Raw genomic sequence first — 22,993 nt, 5'->3', positions numbered from 1 at the left:
CTTCATCAGTAGATCTCAAAATGCGTCACCCTCTTTAATGCATTTATCCTCAACACCCCTATGAAGTAGGGAAGTGCTATTATCACAATTTTTTACAGATAGGGAACTGAGGCACAGAGAACCCAAGGTCACACAGGAAGTCTGTGGGGGAGGAGGGAATTGATCCCACGTTTCCCAAGTCCTGCCCTCACCATCTGGCCCCAATGTCAGAAAGTGTGCAACCACTGGCCATTTTGACACACACATCAGTTTTTCTGCTTCAACATTATTTTTGTTTAAAATGTATAGTTCCCAAATAAGGATTTCTTTGGACTTTTCCCAAAACAGAAAAAGCAAAGAGAGACCACATGAGTACAATATGTTTTATTGAATAAAATCCCACATAATATTTACACAGTGAAGTCATTTAAAGATGTATCCTAGTGAAGCATTGCAAAGTGAATAAAGTTCATACTACATCTGGAATTTATTTCTTTAATACATCTGAAACTATTTATTGCAGCAATCACCTGTCCATCATTGATTTCATAATTAGGGGAAAATTTGAGCTTTTGAAGATTAGCCAAGATGACATTCAGAATGGGTTTACTTCAGAGAAGATAATCTGCTATAGGACTTCCAGAACACACACATCTGAATAAATGCCAAGAGTTCTAAAGAAGGCTTCTGTATATTCTTGTTCTTCCTCCCATCTCTGCAAAAGTAGAAGATAAAATAAATTATACACATTTAGGGTGCAAGTAATATCCATAGCTTAAATACATACCTCCCTAAACCACAATCTCGTTCTTTCATTTCATGTATAATGTTACCTGCAGAATATAAAAGATGATTTATCTTTACTCATATCATGTATAAATTTTGATTAAACTTGTTTGCACCTTAATGGTGGCAGGAGACTTCCTAAACACAACTAACTCAATATCTTTTGCTTCAATTTATTCCAGTTATACAGTCCAACAGTAAATGTTGTTCTGGAACATTTAACTTCAAGGCTATTTTTGTTATTTCCTAACACTGCACAAAATAGATAAAATGTTATAGGTATCTAAACTGTCAGTTAACAATAGGAATATATTTATTACATATAGAAAACTACGTTAAAAGAATATTAAGGTTGCAAAGGGTGAAAGTTAGGAAATGACAGAATTAAAGTTGCCCATGCACAGTAATTTGGACAATTTATGCATATGTATTATTATACAGTCTTGGCTGGGTAGTCTATGGCAGGTTAAGTTCTCCTAGGTCCCACTCCAGTGCCTTAAGCAAAAGAGAACGCCCTTCCTCTTCATTTAACTCTCTGCCTTAGTCATGCCATTCTGATGAGGAAGGTGTCTTGTAGAGGAAATAGTACGTAATCATGTAATGAAAGAATTTTATTGTAATATTTTGTATGTAATTCCCTAGGTTTTTAAAAAAAAGTAAACTGAAGTTCCATCTGGAACCATGTTGACCCCTCTCCCCCTCCCAGATGGATCATCTGCAAGGTCTGAACTCAACATATTTAGAACAGTACCACAGATCTCTATCAACTTACATAAAATAGTAATTGGTAGGAATAGCAGGCTATCATCTGCTATGTGGACCAGACAGTAGTGGGGGATGCCAAACATACTTTGCCAGTAGCGTATTGCGATGTTGGGAATCATAGAATCATAGAATATCAGGGTTGGAATGGACCTCAGGAGGTCATCTAGTCCAACCCCCTGCTCAAAGCAGGACCAATTCCCAACTAAATCATCCCAGCCAGGGCTTTGTCAAGCCGGGCCTTAAAAACCTCCAAGGAAGGAGACTCCACCACCTCCCTAGGTAACGCATTCCAGTGCTTCACCACCCTCCTAGTGAAATAGCGTTTCCTAATATCCAACCTAGACCTCCCACACTGCAACTTGAGACCATTGCTCCTTGTTCTGTCATCTGCCACCACTGAGAACAGCTGAGCTCCATCGTCTTTGGAACCCCCTTTCAGGTAGTTGAAGGCTGCTATCAAATCCCGCCTCATTCTTCTCTTCTGGAGACTAAATAATCCCAGTTCCCTCAGCCTCTCCTCATAAGTCAAGTGCTCCAGACCCCTAATCATTTTTGCTGCCCTCCGCTGGACTCTTTCCAATTTTTCCATATCCTTCTTGTAGTGTGGGGCCCAAAACTGGACACAGTACTCCAGATGAGGCCTCACCAATGTCGAATAAAGGGGAACGATCACGTTCCTCGATCTACTGGCAATGCCCCTACTTATACAGCCCAAAATGCCGTTAGCCTTCTTGGCAACAAGAGCACACTGTTGACTCTTATCCAGCTTCTTGTCCACTGTGACCCCTAGGTCCTTTTCTGCAGAACTGCTACCTCGCCATTCGGTCCCTAGTCTTTAGCAGTGCATGGGATTCTTCTGTCCTAAGTGCAGGACTCTGCACTTGTTCTTGTTGAACCTCATCAGGTTTTTTTTGGCCCAATCCTCTAATTTGTCTAGGTCCCTCTGTATCCGATCCCTACCCTCTAGTGTATCTACCACACCTCCTAGTTTAGTGTCATCTGCAAACTTGCTGAGAGTGCAGTCCACACCATCTTCCAGATCATTAATAAAAATATTAAACAAAACCGGCCCCAAGACCGACCCTTGGGGCAATCCGCTTGAAACCGGCTGCCAACTAGACATGGAGCCATTGATCACTACCCATTGAGCCCGACGATCTAGCCAGCTTTCTACCCACCTGACAATCCATTCATCCAGCCCATACTTCTTTAACTTGGTGGCAAGAATACTGTGGGAGACCATATCAAAAGCTTTGCTAAAGTCAAGGAATAACACATCCACTGCTTTCCCCTCATCCACAGAGCCAGTTATCTCATCATAGAATGCAATTAGGTTAGTCAGTCACGACTTCCCCTTGGTGAATCCATGCTGACTGTTCCTGATCACTTTCCTCTCCTCTAATGTTTCATAATTGATTCCTTGAGGACCTGCTCCATGATTTTTCCAGGGACTGAGGTGAAGCTGACTGGCCTGTAGTTCCCTGGATCCTCCTTCTTCCCTTTTTTAAAGATGGGCACTACATTAGCTTTTTTCCAGTCATCCGGGACCCCCCCCCCCGATCGTCATGAGTTTTCAAAAATAATGGCCAATGGCTCTGCAATCTCATCCGCCAACTCCTTTAACACCCTTGGATGCAGCGCATCCGGCCCCATGGACTTGCGCACGTCCAGTTTTTCTAAATAGTCCCAAACCACTTCTTTCTCCACAGAGGGCTGGTCACCTTCTCCCCATATTGTGCTACCCAGTGCAGCAGTCTGGGAGCTGACCTTGTTCGTGAAGACAGAGGCAAAAAAATCATTGAGTACATTAGCTTTTTCCACATCCTCGGTCACTAGGTTACCTCCCTCATTCAGTAAGGGGCCCACATTTTCTTTGACTTTCTTTTTGTTGCTAACATACCTGAAGAAACCCTTCTTGTTACTCTTAACATCTCTTGCTAGCTGCAACTCCAAGTGTGATTTGGCCTTCCTGATTTCACTCCTGCATGCCTGAGCAATATTTTTATACTCCTCCCTGGTCATTTGTCCAATCTTCCACTTCTTGTAAGCTTCTTTTTTGTGTTTAAGATCAGCACGGATTTCACTGTTTAGCCAAGCTGGTCGCCTGCCATATTTACTATTCTTTCTACACATCGGGATGGTTTGTTCCTGCAACCGCAATAAGGATTCTTTAAAATACAGCCAGCTCTCCTGGACTTCTGGGTTCTATTCCAGGCTCTGGAGGAGTGTGTTCTAGTGGTTAGAGACAGCACAGCCAAGCACTTTGAAAGGCAGTGTAGTTAAGTGGGTGAGACTTGTTCCTGCTATATTAGACACCTGGGTTTTATTCTCTAATGTGCCAGAAGTGACCTTGTGTAACCTCTCACATACTTTATCTGTAAAATGGGGAGGGGGGAAAATGATACTTTCCTTCCTGCTAAAATAGGGGTGTGAAGCCATGACCCATAAATAAGTAGTTTGAAGTGCACAGAATACTAGTCTGTAGTAGCTCTGCTCCTGTCTCTGAGCCCAGCACACCTTCTCACACAAAGGAAGCAGGAAGCCCTGCTGCTTCAGCAGCAATGACTCGTTTGGAGCTCTAGCTGTGCCTTACATGTAGGAAGCTGAGTGGGACTGGGAGCAAGTAGGAGCTCTGAGGAGCTGGAATAGACTCACTGTAGCTAGCACGCAGGGAGTTGGGGGGCCAGAGCAGATGGAATGTCTAGAGATTTTAGCAGCATGTGCGAATGGCAATTTTCAGAGGTTTATAATTCACCATAATTGGGACAGATTTTCATAGGGACAGCAAAAGGCACCTTACTGGTCCCATGATTATTGCCAGTCTAAATTTTAGGTCCCTATGCCAAACCAACGAAGCATGAGAACTCTTCAGAGAAATGGTTGGGGAAAAATTATCATGGGCAAAACTACCAATTTCCCCCAACCTCTTTCTCAGAAACAGCCATTTTTGCTGAAATTTAAAAAATCTACTTGAGGTAGAGAAAGCCAAGAAATTCGAGATGGAATGGTTTAAGTTTGGCAAAATTATAACTGAAAATAGGGAATGGGAGATGGAAAAGTGTTAGGTAACTTCTTAAATAGGCATAACTACTAGCAGCACCTACACTATCACAATGTATACACGGACATACCAATGTGTAACAGGAGTAGATAAAGTACATATCTACTGAATCTCTATCTGTTAGAGAAAGAGCCTTAAAATGCAGATCTTGGCAACAGACAGAAAAACATAGTCCTGTAGAATACAAAGTTGTGCATGGCCAGAGGAAGGCCACTTGGAATGGTCTGATGACATCTCTGCCATCTGACGAAGTGGGTATTCACCCACAAAAGCTTATGCTCCAATACATCTGTTAGTCTAGAACAGGGGTAGGCAACCTATGGCACTCGTGCCGAAGGCGGCACGCGAGCTGATTTTCAGTGGCACTCACACTGCCCGGGTCCTGGCCTCCAGTCTGGGGGGCTCTGCATTTTAATTTAATTTTAAATGAAGCTTCTTAAACATTTTAGAAACCTTATTTACTTTACATACAACAATAGTTTAGTTATATATTATAGACTTATAGAAAGAGACCTTCTAAAAATATTAAAATGTATGACTGGCACGTGAAACCTTAAATTAGAGTGAATAAATGAAGACTCGGCACACCACTTCTGAAAGGTTGCCGACCCCTGGTCTAGAAGGTGCCACAGGACTCTTTGTTGCTTTTTACAGATCCAGACTAACACGGCTACCCCTCTGATACTCTGCAATCTGTGTATTATAACCGCCCCTGATATTTTGTGTGTCACACGAGAGCATTTTCTAATATGTGTTGGCTTTTTTATGAATAGCCACTAATCACACCAGCTATACAGGAAATATATATTCATGTTCATCTCATTCCCTCTTTCCATTTTGATTAAGTGTTATTTGAAGCACAGCTGCACACCTAACATTTAGAGCTATAGATTTTAACAGTGTCATGTCTAATGTGAGCTCAGTAGCAGCCAAGAAGCTGTTGAAAGGTCTGACTTAGTTATGTGGAAACTTTATGCTTCCTATCTTTCATTGATGAGTCATACAACGTTATATTATATTATCAACTCAGTCTATGAACAGGAAAGCCATGACACACGTCAACATCGAGAGAAATGACGGTGTACGTGTGATATATTGTCAACACATACGCAGCCAGTCAGGAGGGGGGAAAAAAAAGGTGGCACAAGACAGAGAGGCTACTTTTAGAAATGAACTATTTCAGTCTCCAGTTCAGAGATTTTGACTAGGCTTAGGCGCAATGCTGCAAGTGAATCCAAGTGCCCACGCGCAGCCCCACTGGGAGCAGGGTAAACTTGTGCTCAGCTAGCTCCAGGACAAGTGCCCTTGTTTTTCTGCAAAACATTCAGAATTACCTTTTTAGTAATGCTTAGTCCTGTGAATGGAGAGGGATGGATTTATATATTATTCCTTCTCTGAATACTGTGATAGAGATGTATATTGAAAATATCAATACCAATAACTACAAGTTAGAGAGACACAAAGAAATGTACCACAGAGCTGTAACTTGATTAACTGGCACAGTTTTTGCCATCTGCTTGAAAGTAATGGGTACAAGTCTCCAGTAAAAGACTTGATCACAGGTGGGAAACACGAAAATTACTTGCTGCACATCAAGTTGTTGTTCACAAGCACAACCAAAGCAAGAGGCTACTTGGGATCCTAAACCCTATGCCAGCGCTGCAGCTAACAGGCCAGCCCAACACTCCACTCTGGCAGTATAATCAGAGGGAATAGAAACAAGCACCTGTAGATCCCCTCTGTCTTTCCAGCAACAGGATGAGAAGGGGACAACTCATGGTCTGATATTCCGCCTTTCTAGCAACATATGGCTCTACTCTGGTTGGGGCCTCATGAACTGTAAGACAATCTCCAGTCTCTTTGAAGGTAGTTATTACAGGAGATCACTGTGCTCCCTGCATATAAATGGATTTGCAACATACTGACCTCAAAATTCTGGATCAACAAACCACCTCACCAATGAGTATTACGCTGAGTACAAAAGTCAGCAAATGCTACAATTATCCTTTCATTTTCATAGCAATACAGATAAAAACACATTATTCTTCCATCTGAACTCCGTGGAGCAGATGGCTGAACATGGATCTTTTGTAATTACTGCCTCTGATAAGTAGATTATTTTCTAAAAATATTAACTAAACAAGGAAAAACTTGTTACAAGTGGAAATAAAGGCACAGCAATAACAATTCAGTGCAACCTGCACAGGAAACTGTAACATCCATTTATTTATTTTGGCCAAAGCAAATATTTACTGTAAAAACTAAATACTGCAATACCCCTAAATAATTATAAGATGATGGGATGTATGAGCTGTGGATAGGGCAAACTTGGGTGTATACCATAATACAGAATCCCAGCCACAATGATTTGAAAAAACTATGCAAAGAATTTTATGAGACTCCTCTCAAAATTTCCTAGACCTATGTCTCTCCACTACACTCACACCGAATAGCCTGCAAAGAGGACATGACACTCCAAGGTTTCCCATCACCAATTTCTAGCAAATTATTCTGTGAGGGACAAAACCTATTTTGACCCCCAAAAGCATGACTAGAGGTTATGGACCCCGTAACCTGCAGATCTCCTGAAATCAGCTGGAAGTCAGTGCTAGCCAGTGTCTCTACATTGCCTCCTGCCCCTCCCAGCCTTGTGGCTTTCCCCTCATCTCAGTGAGCCTATCTCCATAGCAATGCCGGCTAAATTACTACCAGCTGCCCCAGTAGTCCCCTTTGACAGTTTTTGCGCGGTGGGATCCACAGTACAAACTGGAAGGTGGTGGAAGGGACATATCCAAAAGTTAATTCAGATTAAGTCTACATTCACTTTATAGACAGTTGCATGCTGGTTTCCAGAGGACAAAAGTGTCACAAATATAGTGTGCATGTCTACCTCCCTCCCACAGCCTACCCACCTCCCTGCACAGACTCCCCTCATCCCCATCCTATGCACGGTTAGAGATGGGAATGGACTATAATGCTGCAGAAGCTGCAGACCCCTCTTTTACATCCCCAAGAGGGCAGTCTTCTGGATTTGCCTCTCCTTTGTTATAGATGTTTTTTCCCCTAAATAAGAACAGATCAGAGACAACCGACCATGCTCCATTGATAACCTCCCAAGTTTCAACCATGTGCAAAATAATAAAAGATGCATTCAGATAGTTACAGAGACACAGTTCTCTGGAGACAGTTTGATTTAATGTAAGATGGTGTCAAATTAAGGGAACATCTGATTGGACAAATGTACTTCAGTACAGGTAAAACACGAGGGACAATTTCACATCAACAGTGTCACGTATCGGGGGTAGCCATGTTAGTCTGTATCCACAAAAACAACGAGGAGTCTGGTGGCACCTTAAAGACTAACAGATTTATTTGGGCATGTATTTGATGCCCAAATAAATCTGTTAATCTTTAAGGTGCCATCGGACTCCTTGTTGTTTTTATATCAACAGTGGTTGGCATTAAACAAATAAGAACTTACCCACAATTACCATAATGAAATCTCAGCTAACATAGGATGTCCTTACTTTTAAAATATACAGAAATGCTATGGTATTTCACATGACATAGTATGGTGGCCATTCTGACTGGGTACATGTCCCCTCCGGACGGGATGCAGAGAAAGTTTCTTGACACCTTAAATGACAGCTTCTTGGAGTAGCTAGTCCTGGAACCCACAAAGGGAGAGGCAATATGGTAAATATGGTAAATGTGGAGTTACTAAGTGGAACCACAGTATTTCATGGAGACAGGGACTCTTTGGATTGAGCAAAACAGACCAGTGATCTGAAAGGGTAAACTTCTGATCACATGTAGGGGAACACTTAAAACTTCCTACTCTGGGGACAAAAGGAAGGAAAGAAAACACATACCAGGGCAAAAAAGACCTGAAAAGAAACAGCTACAAAAATGAGAGACACTGGCTACTTAATGCACCTCACACATTCAACTAAGACTTCACAGCTTAACTGGATACTGCAGAACGGTAGTTCCTCACTTAGAAGTTGTATCAAGCATTAAGGCCTGTCCTAATGGTGTCAGCTGCAGGTAGATAATACTATGCTTTGGTGAAGCTGTATAACAGCTCAAGACTTTGAGGTAAGAACATTACATCATCCACAGGGTATATTCTGATGGGATATTTACATGAGACCACAGCCATATACTGGGAATATGAACACAAGAATGGGTCCCCATTATAGGGCATAATCCTGCTGTCACTGAAGTCAATAGTAAAACTCCCACTGACTTCAATGGGAGCAAGAGGAACTCCACAATATATAAAGTACCTTTGGATTATGCTATTTTCTAATTTCTTTTTATGTTAGAAAGATGAGGCCCATGAAGTATGGATCCCAGCAACTGCCTCCCATTGTACATCTAAATACAGTAGCTATAATGCTACTATTTTACAGTGTCATTGAAATCCATAGTAAATCAACGACTTGCTTAAAACAGATTTACATCATAACATCAGCCAGTAAATACAGAAGATCTATTATAGTCATTTTCAGCTTCCTTTCAAAGACTTTGTTGGCCGATGAACAGTCTAATACTATATATGTTTATGAAGGAAAAGAACAGATTTTTGCTATTACATTGAAAAGAAATTTAAGATTAGGAATGTGTTTTAAACATCCTAATGATTTAAATAAAAGTAATGGAAATTAATACCACTTGCTTCCTTGCAGGATTTTGCAAACAGCTGAAATCTCACTGGATGAGTGGGCAAAGAAGCTGGAAAAATTATACAGAAAATGCAATATTTGGTTATTATTTGTAGAATAAACATTGGGGAGGGGGGAACGATAGCTCAGTGGTTTGAGCATTGGCCTGCTAAACCCAGGATTGTGAGTTCAATCCTTGAGGGGGCCACTTAGGGATCTGGGGCAAAATCAGTACTTGGTCCTGCTAGTGAAGGCTTGGGACTGGACTTGATGACCTTTCCATGAGAGAAGCTTACAAGTATCTTTTAATATAATAAAGGACTGGAAAAAAATCATGTCTTCAATACACTGTATGCAGGGTCAATCCTGCAAAGGGCTCAGAACTCTCAGCTCCCATTAAAGTCAACATGAGTTGAAGATGACCCACACATCACAGGTTTGAACCCACCATGAGCCATAGGAGGTTTTAAAGTTCAAACAGAATGGGGTTTCATATGTGAAATATCTGAAGCAATATAGATTTTTTCTTTCAATCAACAATTGTTCTTAATCAATCACACTTCTCAGAATGCAAAGTATTTTATATTCTAATTCAGCAAGGTACTCAAACATGTGCTCCACTATGAGCATTGATTACAGTGGGGCTACTTACGTGCTTAAAGTTAGGCAGGGGATTAAGTACCTTTCTGAACCATGACCTCCAGCAGCAATAGCCAATTCCTGCTTTTAAAATGACTAGTACTTTAACCTTTAAATCTTCCACTTACTCTGGTTAGAATGCTTGTAGGCTTCATCAATAATTTTATCAATAATTAATCATCTTTCGAAGGGCATCATAGCATTTCCATTTGTCTGGGATGTAGAAAGGTTCGAAGATATGAGGGAAAGGAGTGTCGTAGCCGCATACTCGTGAAATAGGAGCCTCGAGATTCAAGAAGCACTCTTCCTGTTAACAGAAACAAGGAAGAAAGTTAGTAAGGCTTTTACTTTCAGAAGACATGTTTCACAAATTAAGTTCTGGTGAGCTATGCCAGACTGACCCCCCTGAAAATCTAAACATTCTATTTATACCACAGCATAGGTACAGCCCAGACAACAGAAGTAAAGCTTCCCTTTCTTCTTAGCAGTTTATATTTAAAGAACAATTGGTATTAATGTTAAAGCACATCTATAAAATGAATGTATGTAAACTGAATGCAGATTATATTTAGGACATCTATTATACATCCAAACAGAGACACTGCCAAGAAGCAACATATTTCAGGAACAAAGAAATAAGAGTTTATACTTCCTAAGCCACATTTAAACATATAAGGAAAATCAAATAATCTACAAGCCAGTATTATTTGTTATATATGTGAATGTTATATACAACTTCTAGTGTATTAGAGACTTATCCCAAGAAGTGCAGAGCAGCTGCATCTGGCACTGAAATCCATGGACTTGCATGTGCTCAGCACATTCTGAGAGTCAAACACAGAGTCTGTAAATAAAAGTTATCTTTGTCCTGAGGGTATGTCTACACAGCAACTAGACACCCATGATTGACCCGTGCCAATCAACTCAGGCATGCGGGCTCAGGCTACAAGGCTGTTTCATTGCGGTGTAGATTTCCGGGCTTGGTCTGTGTAGATTTCCAGGCTCTAGGACGCTGAGAGGTGGGAGGGTTGACTAGTTTCTGTGTAGACAGACCCTGAGAGGCCCAGACTTGACAAAGTCTGCTTATTCAGGCCACCAGGCATGCAGAGTATCACAAATATACCCCACTAATCTGAAGGTGGACGTGGAGCTTGTGTGAAATTTTAGCATCCTTAGCAGCCAACTCAAGAATGGCACTGAAGTATTCCTGCTTTCCCAAACAGCTTGGTGAGTGCAGGGATTGTGGCAATCTGGGATAGGTGAATCCAGTAGTAAGTTTTCCAGATAGTACTGATATGAATACCAATTATCATCTCACAAATTTTCTCTCATCCCCAGAATATCCTCTGCAGACTCATCCTCCTGGCCAGGAAGAGGAAGGGGCAAGAGCAGAACCACAGACCTGCTCATGTAACCCTGGATCCAGTGGAGAGCAGGGTCAAGATAAGAGATAAAAGATCTTGACCCTTCCTCCTAACATGTACTAAGATCCCCTGGTTGGACTTCTCCTGTCCTGGGCCCAGCAAGTGTGGAGAAGTCTCTTTCCTCGTAGCCCTCTTCCACTGGACCCATATAATCAGTTCCTGTCAAACACTCATGTTTCTCAATAGTGGGATGCTAGATATTTTCTCAGATTGCTGGATTGTCTTGAACACAAGGATATGCTGCAACCCAAGAGTGAGCTATCTGCCTAGGTTTGTATAAGGTCACCCCTCACCATGCATGATGGCATGGATAGGAGATACCTGTAACACAAGTGAATTGCAGAAATGTCCCATTTCTCCATATTACTCACATGCAATTGTATGGTAGCATCTTCTTTCAAAGCGGTTGGAAATAGAAAATGCAGGAGGAAAAGGATTTCCCTACCCTTTCTGAACTCCCCCATTACTCCCCCCTAGTGGTCAACTGGTTAGCTGTGTTACCAATCTAGTTGTTTTCCAAATAGATATAATTGTTTTAAAAAATTTCTAGTTGGAAAAAAATTGCATTTAGTTGTTGGTCGGATGTTTGAATTGAAATTGAAACATTAATACACACTTTAAAAGCATATGTATGATAAAACACTTTTACCTGAAAAAGCATAATAGGTTTCAAAAGTATGAACAAAGACTAGCTTCCTTACACAACTGAGTTTGTTGCGGCAATGTTGGCATATTCATTTTGGTAATGTTGGCCAGCCTCATAATTTCAAATTATGATTGATAAACAACAACAAATCATCATAAAATCAAACGCTGATGTTTATTGGTGTTTTATTATGTTTAAAATGTGGGGCCAAGAATTAGCGCCAAATCGCCTTGCTGATGAAACTGTATGAAACTTGCTTACAGCACCCAGGCAGCCACAATAAATGTTACCCCCCTTTTTTTATTGAAATTTCATGAAAGTTTATGCCCACAGAGAAGGAAGTAATACAATTTATCATTCTTGGAACAACTAGATTAGTATGTTTTAGTGATTTTGCTTCAGAATGCCAGATTTGTGACTGGGAAATTTATATAAATATAAATTTTCTAGTAGGCTAAGACTTTTAAAATGCATAATATTTGCAAAGGTCATTATCTCACATCATTACTATCTTGAGGGGTCGTTATCTCGGGGAGTTTCTGAACTAAACCTTTTAATTATTATGATTTTTTCAAAAGTCAATTTAAATACATTTTTTAAAAAATAATATTTTTTGTTTTAGAAATCTAATACTTATGTTTTTCAGTTTTTACTATGGTGCCATCTTCACCCTCATGGTCTCACTCCTTGGCCCTCATCTTCCTGTAAATTCGAATACCGCCTCTAACTTCAATTCCGGGGAAAACACTGGCAGTAGGTCATTCAATCCAACCCAGTATCATAGCATTTCCTAGTGAAAAGGTCAACCTATGAACTGTTCATGTGTGGATATATGTTTCCTTGGCAAATATCAAACAAACACTATGCTTTTTCTGGGATCTGCTTTCAGGCTGGCTTTCTTGTTGACCCTTCTGTTGGTACAGAGCTTTGGGATAGCAGTAGGGAAAAAGAAAATCACTATTTAAAGCTTGCAAAGTTTAGAGTCTTAAATAGCAATATTGAGAGTGATAAATTAACTTCAGATTGGGACATACCCCTCCGCTGAATCAGGAAATCACATTGATTGCCATATTTAATATGTGTTTGTCTTAACTGTCAACTAGAAGCACAAACATATGACTATCAGTATCCTGCTACGTGATTCATTTAAGTAACACCACTTCTTGCTACTTGGTATTATTTTCATTATAATGTGAGTTTAAGCATTTTAAGGTTGGATTTTCTTTATAAAGGCGAGATTAATGTTCTGAAAAGTGCTAGATGGAAAGTAACAGAGACCAAAAATTCTTTATTTTAACCTACAGACCAGCTACATCAAGCTTCCAAATCTGCCTCACCCCTGACTGGTGGAAAATCTTTATGGGGGAGACGATAGTGTACTCTCCATATGCAGTCAGTCCTTGGCCCCTGTACTGTGACTGCTGATAAGTGACTGCTTATTTTGGACATAGTAATGCCTGTTCAAAAATGGTCTGTACAGGGGTGGGGTGGAGATGCAGCACAGCAGCAGGAGCTCCCAGATGCACAGGGTGAGTAGACCATCTGCACTCCACAGCCATCTAGCTCTATATGACATGACCCTACCTCCCCTTTTGGAATACCTAGCTGCCACAGGACCACGGACTGGGGAGTCGACGCTCTCATGGCAGTGCAAGCCTGAAACTGTGGCCAGTCCCACCCCAGAAATTTAGGGCTGAGTTTCATTGGAGCCTACTCCACACCTTGTGCATCTGTACAGAGGCCATTTAAGCTCTGGGCCTCAGTTTCAATTTTACTGGGGGCTGGTGCAATGTTGCAAACACTTTCCCACCAGGAGCTGGACTAACGCCACCATCTCATCTCACTTAGGCCATTCACCCGACAGCCATCAAAGAACAATGAATTTTAGTCACTACCAGGTGGAGTTCCCATACTTCACTGAACAGGCTCCAGAAACACTATATTCAGAGGCACCACCTGGGATCTCAAGCAGGGAGGGTGAAGTATAAAAAAAATTTACTGAGTGTTACCCGAAATTTTCCCGAATAGTATTGTTTTTGCGAGCTAACTAAGACAGCGATTCTTCAGCCTATGAAGAAGTGACTAAACAATCAAGTAATAATTACTTTAAATGGGGTGGGGGGTCTTCTGTTCTGTGGGGTGGGGTTGTGACGAGAATTGGTGACTGGTATGGTGGCTGCAGGAGGAGTGAGAGGTAGAGTTTAGGGACTGTGGAGTGGGATTGAGAGATTTGGGGGGAGGAGGAGATTGGGGTAGACACTGTGGAGAAGGAATATTTATGGGCTAGAGTCTGGTGGGTCAAGCAGGGCGACCCTTACCAGATCTGAGCCTGAGCCATGAAGTAGAATTGCTGGGCAGGATTGGTGCTTTTCTGCACCATCCCCCAACTCCTTGCAGACAGGCTGGGCCCTTTGCACTAGGCAGATACCTAGGACTGAGTCAGCGTGTCCCACGCCATCTCAGGCATTACTAGGAGATGGGGTGGAGCTCAGCCTCCGGGGTGGTGGCTGCGCAGGCTGCATAGCAAAAAAGAGCCTGGCAGTGACAACGCCATTCCTCAGGCCACCACTGCCTGTTCCCCAGAACCAGCACCCCCGGAGCCAGCTACAAGTCCTTGGCATCCCGCTTCCCCCTCAGCACCAGCTCCGAGTCACTGGCATCCCACCTCCCCCACAGCACCACCAGTGCCAGCTCGTCAGTATCTTCCCTTCCCAAGAGCACCCCCAGAGCCAGTTCCTCAGTTCTCCACCTCCCCCATAGGCAGGTGTGGGGAGACCCGAAGAGGCAGCACTGCTCCTGGCTACTGGCAGCTGTAGTAGCCCAAACTCCTCCACCGCTGCTGTTCTCTATGGGCAGAGGGAGAAGACCTGGTGGCTCAGCACTGCACTGCCTCTGAGGCTGCAGCAGCAGCAGCACTACCAGCCGGGGCACAACATTTTACCAAAAGTGTTGGGAGCGAGTGGGGGTTGCCTCTCCCTACCCCCCTCTTTTGTCACCCTGACTATATTTAGTAGCATCTTATCCCCTTTCTAGGGTCTGTCTTCCTTGGTAATTCAAATAGCAGGAGCAGAAACATAACTCTAGGCTGTCTTCCTAAACACAGATATTTCTCAGGGTGTTCCTGAGGAGCTCTCTTTGTCCTAGAGCCCAAGAACCTCCATTCTTGAGCCATTCCTCCTGCATTATATCCCTGCCACAATGAGTCAGCCAGGGCCAGCGCTTCCAGTTAGGCGTCCTAGGCGGTCGCCTAGGGTGCCAGGATTTGGGGGGGGCGGCATTTTGCCACCCTTGGCGGCAATTCGGCGGCGGGGGGGGGGGGGGGTCCTTCCGTGCTCCGGGTCTTCGGTGGCAATTCTGCGGCGGGTCCTTCACTCGCTCCGGGACCCGCTGCCGAAGTGCCCCGAAGACCAGGAGCGCGGAAGGATCCCCCCGCTGCAGAATTGCCACCGACGACCGGGAGCGCGGAAGGACCCCCCCGCCGCAGAATTGCCACCGACGACCGGGAGCGCGGAAGGACCCCTGCCTACGGCGCCAAAACCCTGGCGCTGCTCCTGGAGTCAGCAGGAATCAATCGGCATCACCCTGCAGGGTTCCAACAGCACTTAACAGGTTAATTCAACAGAAGAACCCTACCACCTTCTTGCAGTCATTAGTGATCCACACTGAATTCAAACCAGCAACTTAGAAAGGTTCTATATTATTTCAATAATCTCCTTGAGCCAGTATGAATTCATTCTAATTGTAGTATTCAAACTGTCCTTACGCATGGAGAGAGTTACATCCCAGCCTTCTTTTTTGTTTGGTTCAGGCTCTTAGTTTAATTCATCCAAGTATTACAATCTTTATAGTCCTTCTTAAGCATTCCACATTGTTTAGTGTCCCTATTTAAAACCTGAAGAAATGTAATTTGGAAAAGTTGCATAATAAATACTGAAAAATAGAACCAAGTGATAACATAAATAGAATGAGTTTGTGCTCCAGTAATGGTCTCTCCTTACTGACAGATAGTGGTAAAGCCAAGACATTTACTGATGAAGTGGTTGCAGACTTTCATTCTATTAATGTTATCACTATCATACCTAATTTAAAATAAAAATAAATTATAAGACTTCCAAAACCGCCGCTTGGATTTTCTCTTTATAGGGAGAGAATCCCAAATGGATGTTAAAGTCAGCCTTTATGCTGCAATTTAAAAATTGTGAGAGTTTTATACTGCATTTTAAAAGCCTTTCAACTTGAGCACATACACTGCTTAGAAATTTTTAAAGCTCTCAGAAGTGCTAACTGGATGTGTGATGGAGGCTTGATCACAATCCAAAAAAAAAAAAAAAAAGAAAAGTGATGGAACTACAATGTGTTTGAACTTGGGGCTGTTCGGGGCTTTTTAAAAAAGTATGTGCCTGACCGTGAGGATTTTCTTTTGCACATTGACAAATAAGAAATTTTATTTTATCAACAAGCTATTTTAGAGGTGGAAAATGAGGTCTCAACCGTGCAATTAAATCCATGTGGGTGAAGCACTGCAACCGCACAATCCCCCTGAAGTCAATGTAGTTTCGTGCGGGAACATACCCATATGGATCTCATTGCAGGATAAGTACTGTACTCTGTGCTTCACTTCTTGTTAATCATGGAATAAGTGATATTTTAGCAACCTGATTGGCTGATAAAAAAACTGCATTAGGTATAATGAAAAATAATATATGAAGTTAAGGTAACAAATTGGTTATTTTCTTACATAAAACTTCTTTAAATGAATGTTCATTATCATACTTACAATATATTATTTTAAATAATTCTGTGGGAAAGTCCTCTAAGAACATAAGAATGGTCATACTGGGTCAGACCAATGGTCCATCTAGCCCAGCATCTAGTCTTCTGACAGTGGCCCAATGCCAGGTGTTTCAGAGGGAATGAAGAGAACAGGCAATCATAGAGTGATCCAGTATCCAGATATACTCTACAACAGTATATCTTAGACTCATGACTTTAAGGCCAGAAAGGACCATCACAATCATCTAGTCTGACCTCCTGCACATTGCAGACCATAGAAACTGACCCACCCACTCCTGTAATAGGCCCATAATCTCTGGCTGAGTTACTAAATCTTGATTTAAAGTCTTCAAGTTACAAAGAATTCACCATTTACACTGGTCCAAACCAGCAAGTGACCAGTACGTGACGCTGCAGAAGATGGCAAAAAACCCCAGGGTCTCTGCCTTCTGACCTTGGGGAAAATTCCTTCCCAACCCCCAAATATGGTGATCAGTTAGACTCTAAGCATGTGGGTGAGACACCCGAGAAAGAATTCTCTATTGTAACTCAAAGCTCTCCTCAGCTAGTGTCCCATCTTTGGCCACTGGAGGTATTTGCTAATATCAGATCCTTTTACAGGGACTTTAATTATTTAAGCCACCATAGCTACCTTTACATTCTCTGGATGCTGAATTAGGATCTGATGCCACAAACACTATAAGTTTAATATTTAGTAGCATGAGCAGTCCCTCTGAAGTCAGTAACAATGTCAATGACGCCAGTTACTACTGACAGAAGCTCAGTAAACTGGTAAAATCTAGGCTTTCAAATTTATTACTAGTTTACAGATTTGCAGAAAATATTTATAAGAATAATAACTTTTAGAATGTTTTCACATAACTTGGAATGAAATCATACTGCAGAGAATGAGGCATACATTTGGTGTTGTCAGGTGCTGTCTTCTGGTATTCAGGCCTAGTGGTTGGAACAGAGGTTGAAGCCAGGTGTAGGGTCAGGACTGGGCCAAGGGTGGCTCTGGAATCAGATACGGGGACAGGCTGGGGTCAGAATGGAGATTAAAATCTCTAGACAAGCCAGAATGAGTACTGTAGCCAGGTCGAAGCTGGGCGGTCAGAGTCCAGGGACAAGTTAAGTCAGTACCATAGTTGGGCTCCAAGTACAGGCCAAAGCCGGGTAATAAGAGTTTGAGGCTTAGGAAGCAGAGGGGAGGCTGGTGCAGGTCAGTAATGGAGCTGGAGCAAGGACAAGACTGGAACAGGGCTCTTGCAAGGCTGAGGCACGAACAGGAACAGGATCAAAAGCAGGCTGGGAGTCAAAAGTGTCTTTTACACTGCAAGGCTGCAGGAGGGTTTGAGGCCGGGTAATGCTAATTTTAGGAAGGATATGTGTAATGGTATCTTTTTTTCCCCAGCCAAATAAATAAGACTTTTCCACAAGATTACAGATTATGAAACGGATTATCTGATAGGTTACTGATTTGCTGATTGTAACCCAAGCAAATAAGATGACATTGAGGAGTATATAGGACAATACATTAGTAAATTTACAGTATTAGTAAGTCTTTCATGCAGGTGAACAGCTCTCTTTATATTGTTTATCAGCATATTCTACACTTTCAGCCCATCAGCCCCATATAAAGTGTGGTCTTGAAGAACACTTAATTCTCCATGTGACAGACCATGTTAAATAACATATTTTACATGGATTCTTGTTCACAGCAGCTGTATAATAATATAAGACTGTATGAGGATAACCAAAGCAGCTTGATGGATAATATGACACTGCAACATCTGTTGTACATATTGTTGTGCCAGACCATTTGCACCTGTGTCGCCATACTGTACAGAAAATGGGACTGGAAGCGTAATATGCACAGGAATCTAATCCCTTATAAAGAGCTGATGTGCAAAAGCCTATTTTACAAGCCTATTGGGAAACTGGTACACTGAACATATGCACAGAGCTTCCCCCACTCTCACCCCTCCACACTCATAGAAATATAACAGGCCTCATTTTGATGTCAGTGGAGTTATTCCATATTTACCTTGGGGCACGAGAGAACAAAATTTGTCCCAAAGAATTTTTGTGCACAATGCTAAGGCCTTAGATATCTCTCCATATGTTTAGATAAAATTATTCTACAATGAACAATTCCAGAAACCTGATACCTTCTGAAGAAAAGTGCTTAGGATAAGACAGATCTAAACATTCAATACTAGAAATTCAATACTTTTGCGAGGTGAAGTAGATACCTGGCTTATGATTCAGTGTAGGTACTTTTGAAAAAAAAATGTTTGGAAGAGAGCCACGTGGGTATTTGGTATTATGATGTAAAACTTCTCCACACTTTTAAAAATAAAAGAACATATCATCCTCTCCTTTGAAGAAGTGTTTAAAAAGGGACATATGTGGCTGAGAATTCACATTAAAAACATGGCAGTGATACACATGAAAAGTGTCCAGATAAGACACAAAATCACGCCCCACAAGCTAAAATTTTAGGGATGACATTCTTGTCCCAATCAAGTAATTGGGAGTTTTGCCATTGACTTTCCATCAGGCCAAGATTTCACTCTAAAACTTAATAGGAGAATACCTGGTCATGCTATAAAGGCATTTTAGCTACCTATGCTCTCTAATCTTAACTATGTGGCCATTTAGATACATTTAAGGGAAATGTTTCAAAAGTGACCCAGAGATTTAGGAGCAGAAATCCCTTTGAAAATCCATTCTCAACATTCATAAAGTGATCATTCTAACCAAGCACTTCAGAACAAAACTGTGCCCTATCTTTACAAATGGTAAATGCAAGGATTTGCTAAACTTTGCATGATTATATTCCAAATTTGTTTTCTGTGTCAGATAATCTGCCTTTTTGATTTTTCTCCCCCCACTATTACACATTTTTAGCATGCTGCAGTGGAAAACTTTCACAAAGATTACTGCAGATTTGGGACCTGAATCAGCAATGTGCATAAGCACACACCTAACTTTAAATCATGTGAGTAATCAAATTGAAGTCAATGGGACTACTCAAGTGTTTAAAGTTAAGCATGAGTTGAGTACCTTGTTGAATTGAGGCCACTGTTATTGGACAGAAATGTTGAATAATATATTAGAAGTTATAGATATATGCAAAGAGATATGATTTGAGCAACATGATAAAACTATTAAACTAATACATGCTTTGAAATACATTATGTTGAAAATGAATATTCCCCATCCCTTTCCAACCTGCAAGAGATTAAAATCACTGCAGTTCTTTCCAACAACTTCACAAATTGGACTAAGTGCTTATATGCATCTGGCTATTAACTGAAGACTATTTAGAAATGTTCCCATAGTGCCTCGCCTGACAGGCAATTTGCAGCATCCAGTGTTACTGATATACAGAATTACATATGCAAATGCTTGGCTGCAAATTGATTCTGGGTTGCTTTCCAGACTTCTGGGAAATGGTGGACTGGTTCTGTGAGTAGCAAATTATGCATTACTTAGTTAAAGGAAGAGCAGGAAAGAAAGAGAAGACACACAAAGGGAGATGATTTTTTCCCTTTAAGTATCCCACTTGTGTCTTTTATTCTTTTCCTTTGCCCACCTTCATCCATGTGTTTATGATCCATTTCTCATCCTCTCTTGCTACATATAAACAATAGCAGACAATACAGAAATATTTTCATCTTTTTAAAGTTACCTCAGCATCTGAAGTCTTTTAAAACTCCATGTTATCGATGTAATATTCTGTGTCCCAGTAGGCACATTCTTGCTCTCAGTTATTATTTTACAGCACTCAGTAGTGTGCAAGGCACTTTATACAAAAAGTAAAAACCAAGGTCCTTACCCTAAAATAATTATACTATAGATTTTAGTCGTGATGCAAGTGAGAAGAATAAATACACAGAAGTGGAGATGGAGGTCGGCAGCACAAAGGTTACAATAAGATTATATAATTCCTCAGTTACCGGATGGGTATATCTTGATGGCTCTGTAACAATATTTTTTTAAATGTAGGAACTCACTTCTTGTTAGTGACATAGCAAAAATTAATTTTAAGGAGGAATATGCACAAGGAGAGGATGGCAATATTTTTGTCATCTCTTCTACTATTAGATATTTTCTGATATGTATGCAACAGGAACCACAATAACCACAATGCCAAGATCCATTACATTGTAAGTAAAACAATATTTCTGTTGTTGTTTTTTGAAGAGGTTTTTTTTTTTACTAGATGGTCCAAATTGTTAAATTTGGAGGAAGCAGATGGCAGGCTGTTCAAATATATAAATTTAATTTGATTCATTAGACAGATAGGGACTGGCTGCAAAGGTCAGGACCAGTTCTCAACTTTTTTGAAGTTTGGGCATATTGGATTTGGGAGTTTAGTTAGTTGTCAGATCTATAGTTTTGAAAAGGCTACTGGGAGTCCAAAAACTTTTCAGAGAGGAAAGTCGAATTAGCTCTAGAGAGTCACTGTGTTTTATGGTATTTTCTAATATATGTTTGTCATAAATCATATATGTGCAGAGTTGAAGAACAGACTTTTGCATCTCACATTTCTCTACTGAAATGCCATCACTCACTTCTGCACTCACTTTACCTACAATCCCTCAATTTAACTTGTCACAGGCCATTTAGTGACCTAACAATGAGTTGAATCTTATTTGTTAAGACACATTATACTTGAAGAAATTTCTTTTCTATGTGAAAGATTCCTGCATAAGGAATAAATCAGATTAAAAAAAAGATTTCTAAGAAATGTTCAGCATTCTAAGGACTTAGCTGATAAAATGCAAATTACCTTTAAGTCTGTTTCATGCAAACCCAATAAATAATTAATAAAAGTCAGATATTTTAATATTTAAAAGATAAAATTCTTGCTCTTTATATCAGAATTCTTTTGTTTAAACAGTTTACCTTCAAAATAAGAAAAATGGCAAATATCTCAAATTTCCAAAGAGGTTGAAGTGTCTCAAAGTTTGCAGCACAAAACCTTTCCTTACAGCTGAAAGCACCAGCTGCTGTGAGTTTGTAAATGGAATTTGCTTTGACTATGTGTATATAGTTATATTCTTATGAATGGCCACTTGTTTCATGAGCTGTGTAATACTGTACTTGTGCAAGTTACTTCCTTTAAGTTATGGTATTTTTGGAGGGAGGAAACTAATTTTTTTAAATTTGCTTGGCAACAACTAACTTCAAATACTTACTGAAAACCTATTCCTGATAGTCCTAGGAACATCCCAACCTTCCACCCCCCCCCCCCCCCCCGCCCCCGCCCCAACAGATGGAATTAGCAGTAATTTTGGAGGTAGAAAGGTGTGGTTAGGGGGAGTGGCCAGACAGTAATGAATTCCAGCAATCCCCAACTGGCATACACCACAGGCAAACTTTAGAGCAGACTCCAGTCTGTTCTAAATTGCTCCTGGGCCAAATCTCTGACTCCCACTCTTGCTGGACACTCAGCATAAAATAGGCACTCCTATTTACTTTCTCACATAACACAAGAACAGGGGGACACTCAATGCAATTGAAAGACAACAAATTTAAAGCTAAAAATACTTGTTTTTAATGTGAACAACAGAAAATCAACCTGTGGAACTCATTGCCACAAGATTTTGAGACCAAGAGGGCATTAGTTGTCAAAAAAGATTGGCCATACTGGGTGGCAGCACACAGATCAACACAAAACAGTGTAATGTAATTTATATGAATAATGAGAACATCTACAGTTACACCCTAGATAATATATAAAATTCTCCACCTTAACATTAAATGGACTTATTCTTCCTGAACTTAAGTTCCTTTTGTTCTTAAAAAGAAAGGAAAAGAAAAAGGAAGTAGTTTATTCTCTCAGAGGGGTCAAGCATTCAAACATCTCACTGCCTGTAAGAATTCTGCACTTCCTTCAGAAACAGCACATACGCTGGTCTGGAGCTTGTGGGAAATTGGGGAAGTGGCATGGGGCTGTATCCGGGAAGGTTTGGCTGTACTGGGGGACACCATACAGCTCACCACAAAATATGTAATGAAATAATGTAAATGCAAAAGCAGAGATGATCTGAAAACAAATCTTATATTTTTGTTCATAATAGATGAGGTCCCTAATATGTAAATCCCATAATAAAGCAGGAACAGATCATCAAACTATTAGTTGGAAACTCTATAGGATCACAAGAAAGGCCAATCATTTTTGGAAATCCATTTCCGCAGCCATCAGCATTACAGGCAGTCCTCGACTTTACAACGTTTG

General features: G+C 41.0%; 1 protein-coding gene across 3 annotated transcripts in view; it reads right to left on the bottom strand.

Annotated features, from left to right (window-relative positions):
• Window positions 1-348: 348 nt before the first annotated feature.
• BCKDHB (branched chain keto acid dehydrogenase E1 subunit beta) overlaps window positions 349-22,993 on the bottom strand; it is a 268,552-nt gene continuing 245,907 nt past the window's right edge. Inside the window, exons 10-12 of one of the 3 annotated variants that reach the window (XR_010599499.1) lie at window positions 10,026-10,204; window positions 8,119-8,258; window positions 349-694 (exon numbers count right to left, since the gene is read on the bottom strand). Coding sequence is in view for 1 of the 3 variants with exons in the window: in XM_005299605.5 (XP_005299662.2) it covers window positions 10,064-10,204 (141 nt within the window). In the remaining 2 variants the exon portion in view is untranslated. Of the gene's footprint in view, window positions 695-8,118; window positions 8,259-10,025; window positions 10,205-22,993 lie in introns of those variants that run through there. The other 2 variants (XM_005299605.5, XR_010599500.1) reach the window with 2 other exon arrangements.

The sequence above is a fragment of the Chrysemys picta genome, chromosome 3 (genome assembly GCF_011386835.1).
Source record: "Chrysemys picta bellii isolate R12L10 chromosome 3, ASM1138683v2, whole genome shotgun sequence".
NCBI lineage: Eukaryota > Metazoa > Chordata > Testudines > Emydidae > Chrysemys > Chrysemys picta.
Note: the sequence above shows the minus strand (reverse complement) of the source record. Positions and strands in the feature narration are given on the sequence as shown.